Below are 5310 nucleotides of genomic sequence, written 5' to 3'. Positions count from 1 at the left end.
TTACAATGCTAGTGCAACGTTGTTAAGCACCTCTGGTGAAAATCAAGAATTCTTTGATGTGCAACTTTTGGCCGGCCCTAATGCTGGTGATGCCGATCAGGGCTTTCTTTGTGCGCCGAATTAGCCAGTAGCAGCCGTCCAGCCGAGCTCAGTCTAGGCCTAAACTACGTGTACCTCTATTATTGACGAATCGCAGACGGGCCTAGAGGCACAGAAAACTGCCAGGTTGTGTTCAATTCAAACCCACAATTAGACAGGAATTGAGGGCATGCACATCAGCCCAGCATAGGGAGTAACCAAGTCGTCGCAAATATAACCCACCACCTCTCCACCACGGGACCAATCCAGGTATCCCAATCAGGTATCCCAATCAGGTATCCCAATCAGGTAGCCAATCACGGTCGATTGACCCAGTTCTAATGACTAAAGACGGTCCTTTCTTGGTTTTCTCAGCGAACCATCAATTGGTCCCAATGATCCCGTTGGTACCGTCCTATTTTGAGCGTCTCCTTCTCATGCATGATTTTCCTTTCTTTTGTCTGACCAGACTTGCCCGATTTGATCCCTTGGTAGTAGTAGGAGGGTTCATCCGTCCATCTCAGATCTCTGCACCCATCACGAGGATTCAGGAGGTCGATTCATTGATTGGAGGTGGTCCTTGTGTCTCGCGGAATCCGTGCTAGCCCAAGTTCTGTTTGGAGATCACCCGCGGATTCATCATGGATGAGGGCGGTTTTGATCCTTGCGAGTGCATCTTCAACCATGAGATGGCCATGCGCCGACTTCTGTCGCTTTTGCGTCAATCCCAATCCTATTGCACCGACAACGAGTGCTTACAGGTAGGGTTTGGCTGGCGGATAATACCGACCGTCCCATCTTGGTTATGACGCATGAGTGACACACACACACACACACGCCCCCACCAGATACTAGCCAATCGAAACCGTGAGGCATGGCGGGGCTCATGGCGGGGCTCATGCCATTGATGATAAGCTCCGATTTGGGACTTGAATTGTGACGCAATTGTGACGCAGGGCTATCAGTCTCAGCTAGTCTTGGCTAACCTGTCAGATTTCGTGATTGACCCGTTGCTGTGCTTCTTCTAGGATGGCGGCTTGCCGGGTCCGACCCCAGGTGTAGGCGGTGGCTTGGGCGGTGACGGCTCATTTCTGATGATGACCATGGCTTGGATGTTCGTGGCCATGGTGTTGTTCTTCTTGCGACCGAACTCGTTGCGCCATGATGCGGGCCCGAACAAACCCGGCTCTCGGGGCTCAGACGGCGACGACCACCCGGGCGCGTCGGGATCCAACGATCCCGAACCTCCCGCCGTCATGTGAGTGCCCACCGACTTCCTGCCCGATCGCCCGATTACCCGATTGACCAGTCCACCCGATGGACTCAAGACGAAAATGACAAACAGCAGAAGAAACCCTTGCACACTCTCAGATCTGTGATGGAAGCCGGACCCTATTTTGTACACCCGTGCGGTCTCGACCCGATCGAGCATCGGGACGACCAAGCCGCTATTCGCACTTACCTTCATTTTATAGCTTATGTTTCAGTTGAATTAGAACGCTGCGCTTCATTTTAAATAATACCTTGAGGACTAAATTGTCAATGTGGCCAGCCCATATACCCTCAACTGACCGTGTCCACCTGACTTATTTTCCTAGCTGATGAGTTGATGACTGACTGATCTTCCTTGATTAACGAATCTCAGGATCCCCTCCGAATCGGTTTCGATTGCACCCCTGTGGTCTAACCCGGTCCAAGGCGCTTTGACCCGGCCAATCCAGCCAGATTACTCCTCAAACCACGATGGGTGCCAAGTAGGCCTAAAAAAGAAGCTGACTTCAAGGCCGAAATAATTTTTTTAAAGTTTGGAGACGTGCGAAGAAAATTGATAAAACGAGGAAAAAAGTTGCTAAAAAAAAGGAGACTATTTTTGAGGCACTTGGTGACCATCTTAAAACCTTACATCATGGAATCTCACGGGTGTAAGGCCAATTTAATGGCCAATCCTAACGTTAGGAATTTACCCTCTTCCACAAACTTTGCCCTTCCAACATACGAGTACTTTCAGAAAGTGTTTAATTGTTTCATTTGGCGAAAAATCACGTTCGTTTTATTCCCCATCAAGCTGATTCTTTGTGTTGCTGCATGTCAAATTCCCATAGATTTGTCATGTTCTGGTCTAACTAAAGTCTAATGTAAGTGAGATTTAAGAAGAAGGAAATATAGTTGATTCTGAATAATGTGGATAAAAGTGACATAAAAAATCTTCTGCCTTGAACCATAGTTCATCGTAATGCATAGATTATTCTGAATTGAGACTTTACAAATATTAGTATCCTACTTGAGATAAATGATATCTCACACGACAAACTTTTTTTTTCACTAATAATCAGTGAACCAAAAGTGATTGGCATAAATACAGTTCAATCTTAAATCTTAGTTAAAATCAGGTATTGATTAACCCACAGTACGACCAATGAAGTTTGGGAAGCTAATGGACTAGACAAAAGAAAGACCTTATTTTGATGAGAGGATTAAGAGGACCCGCAGTCGTTTATCAAATGAAATGTGTGAAATTGTGCCTTGCGTTGATCTAGGTAAGATATCAAATATCAGGGTCAATTTCTAGCACACCCATTGACCGTTTATTGGCCTTTCAAGCTAGATATAGCATGTTTGGACATCTTGGGATTGTCATCATATACTTCAGAGATAGTCTTGAGTATATCTTGCTTGATTAAAAATCACGTAAAAAACATATTTAGCTGCATTTTGGCCTCGATTTGGAAGAATGTAAAGGTATCTACCGTTTAAAAAAGTGAATCTCAGTGATTTCCTTCTGGAGGCTAGACTTATGTGGGCTTTCAAGTTGACGTCATCAATTTTCGAAGCTATCGCCATCTACCATTCAAAGAGCCAGTTTCTTGAAAAGTGGCCTGTTTAAAATTACAAATTTGGCCTCCTTTCTATTGAATCTGATATTCCATTCTGTGTTATCAAGGGATTTCAAGAAATTGCTTCCAAGGTTGAGAGATTCAACATTTTTTAGACAATCCATCAAAAACAGCAATGTGAGGTGATTTTATACTACCAAGTCCTGCTCCTAGAACCTATCAATTAGGGATAAAAATGGTTGAAAATTCAAGGAGTACAAATTATGTAAGCCCCACAGATGACAAGAAAGAAACCAAAATTGTATAAATTTTAACAAATAAATTTGAAAATCTCTATATCTCTTCATGGGTCAACTTGAATCAGCTTAGTGTAGTTTGCTTCACAACTCTTTGCCTTAGGTATAGAGGCCATATGAATAAACATATTTTTTGCTCTTTTTGTCATGTTCTTGAGCAAAATAGACCTGAGAGCATAAGTTTGCTGATCTGAAACTCATGGAAAGACTTGAATGTAACAAATTCCAAATAAAGTACAAACTAGCAAGTAAGAAGCAAAGCCCTTTTTGATTCTGAAGTCTCCTTTGCTAGATTTCAACACACCTAACCTATTTCTTGGTTTTCCTTGACAATATGACTGCTGGCGCCAAAAGACCTCAAACGGAGTTTGTCAAAGGTAATCACAATCCTGTATGTTTTGAGATTTTCATTGCCACTAAAAGATTTTTTGCCTTTTATTTTCGGCAAAAATAGTTTTGCAATTGCATCTTAATAAAACCAGAGATTATTTGGTCTCATAAGCTACTTATCAATGCTTATTGTTTTGTTGATCTTTGGGGTATTGACATCTAGTGGTTATTTTCCAGAACATGATCCTGCAGCTGTTCCTTCTCAGGGCTCATAGTTTTGCTTTTGGATTTATTTATTGATTCAGATATGTGGGTCCTGGTGTGGTGCCTGGAGAAAAAGGGAGAACAGACTTCCCATTTTCTTTCTCTTTGAACGCCTTGTCTTACTTGCCTCTTTGGACTTAACTTACCACTTTCTGTAACTTGGAGCTCGAACTTAGATGGTGGCATAACAGCACCATCAGAAAAGCGCCATCGCGGCAAAATTATCGCGACTTCTTTTAACCTCGAAAACGCTAATTGCTTAGGGATTTTTTGATCAAAATGATTTTTTTGTGTGCGGACTTCCTTACCGCTACCGCTACGGTTTACAATTGGATCAAACCCATCTTGGTAGGCAAGGCTCAACTAGAGCTCCCTTCTTTGCTGGCTTTCCCAAACAAAAAGAGAGTTCAATCTAATATCTAAATTTGTTGGTGGACCAAATATTGTTTGAAGTTTAGGGGTTAAGCTGTTCGGCCAAGGCGGATGTACGAAAGAGAGTTCAATCTAATATCTAAATTTGTTGGTGGACCAAATATTGTTTGAAGTTTAGGGGTTAACAATTTCACATCACATTACTCTCCTATTCTAATTATGCCTTAGATAACAGTCCTTGCTTTTGTTTTTCCTTTGCCTTGTTTTTCCGAGGTCCAGTGAAAAGCATCAGATATGACCAGAGGCCGGTTCTTAAAATTGCGTCTAGTACAGGTACTAGTTCACCGTTGGTTAGCGGTGACTTAGGGCGGATTTACACTAGGATGGAAAACCAAGATTGAATCCGATTTGAGGATTGCAGTTGGAGCTGGAGTAATGCTGGTGCGAATTCGGCAAAAGACTTGAGTCCAACAGAGGACTCCAGCGTTTCTCTATACTCAAGTCGAACAAAAAGACTCATAAAACCAAAAACTCGCCCCAGCACTAGTCCCACTTCAATCCTCAAACCGGATTCAATCTCGGTTTTCCATCCTCGTGAGAAGCCATCCTCACCAACGAATTAGTGCATAGCTTGGTCGCAACCAAATTTAGACATGATTCAAAGAACACAAAATTGGGATCGAGTACTAATGCGTGCACTAATTCATACGTCAAATGAGTTAGACATGATTCGAAGGACCGGCCTTCATGGCTAAAAAAAAATTTTGCAATACTTTTGCTGCTTTGGAAAACAAAATCAAATTTTTACCTTTTTGGTGTTTTAAATAAGATTTCAGATCGAATGTATGGAACATGTTACACATGAGTTAGTGCATGAATTTGTTCACAACCCCACTTTTGCGTTCTTTGAATTAAGTCGAAATTTGGTCACGACTAATTCATGCACTCAGTCTTTGGCTAATCTAGACGGTAAGAATTGACTTAGGGGATAACTGAACATGAATTAACTGGGATTCAAAGAACGCGAAAGAGTTTGCGAACTAAGTTACCTCTAACNCTTCAGATCTAACAAAGAATGGCCTCAATCAGACGCTTCAGGTTTTAAATTTTGGCCTAGTTTAGTGTTGAAAACCCGC

At 42.4% G+C, this 5310-nt stretch overlaps 1 protein-coding gene across 4 annotated transcripts; it reads left to right on the top strand.

Annotated features, from left to right (window-relative positions):
- Positions 1-160: 160 nt before the first annotated feature.
- LOC131883791 (small integral membrane protein 14-like) lies at positions 161-1645 on the top strand. 4 transcript variants are annotated; one of them, XM_059231350.1, is made up of 3 exons: positions 161-348; positions 548-839; positions 1107-1645. In XM_059231350.1, exons 2-3 carry the CDS (start codon positions 720-722, stop codon positions 1338-1340), a joined length of 354 nt encoding a protein of 117 aa, XP_059087333.1. In that variant the 5' UTR covers positions 161-348; positions 548-719; the 3' UTR covers positions 1341-1645. The 4 variants fall into 4 exon arrangements, with proteins under 4 accessions (XP_059087333.1, XP_059087334.1, XP_059087335.1 ...); XM_059231351.1 differs by having other exon boundaries at positions 161-361; XM_059231352.1 differs by having other exon boundaries at positions 161-374.
- The last annotated feature ends 3665 nt before the right edge of the window (positions 1646-5310 follow it).

This window comes from Tigriopus californicus, chromosome 7 (assembly GCF_007210705.1).
Source record: "Tigriopus californicus strain San Diego chromosome 7, Tcal_SD_v2.1, whole genome shotgun sequence".
NCBI classification, from domain to species: domain Eukaryota; kingdom Metazoa; phylum Arthropoda; class Copepoda; order Harpacticoida; family Harpacticidae; genus Tigriopus; species Tigriopus californicus.
Note: the sequence above shows the minus strand (reverse complement) of the source record. Positions and strands in the feature narration are given on the sequence as shown.

What these genes read in the sequence shown, in the direction of transcription:
- LOC131883791 (XM_059231350.1), top strand. Translation starts at nt 720, where the DNA reads ATGGATGAGGGCGGTTTTGATCCTTGCGAGTGCATCTTCAACCATGAG. An exon ending in CCGACAACGAGTGCTTACAG is followed by an intron (nt 840 to 1,106) that starts GTAGGGTTTGGC and finishes TGCTTCTTCTAG; the next exon opens with GATGGCGGCTTGCCGGGTCC.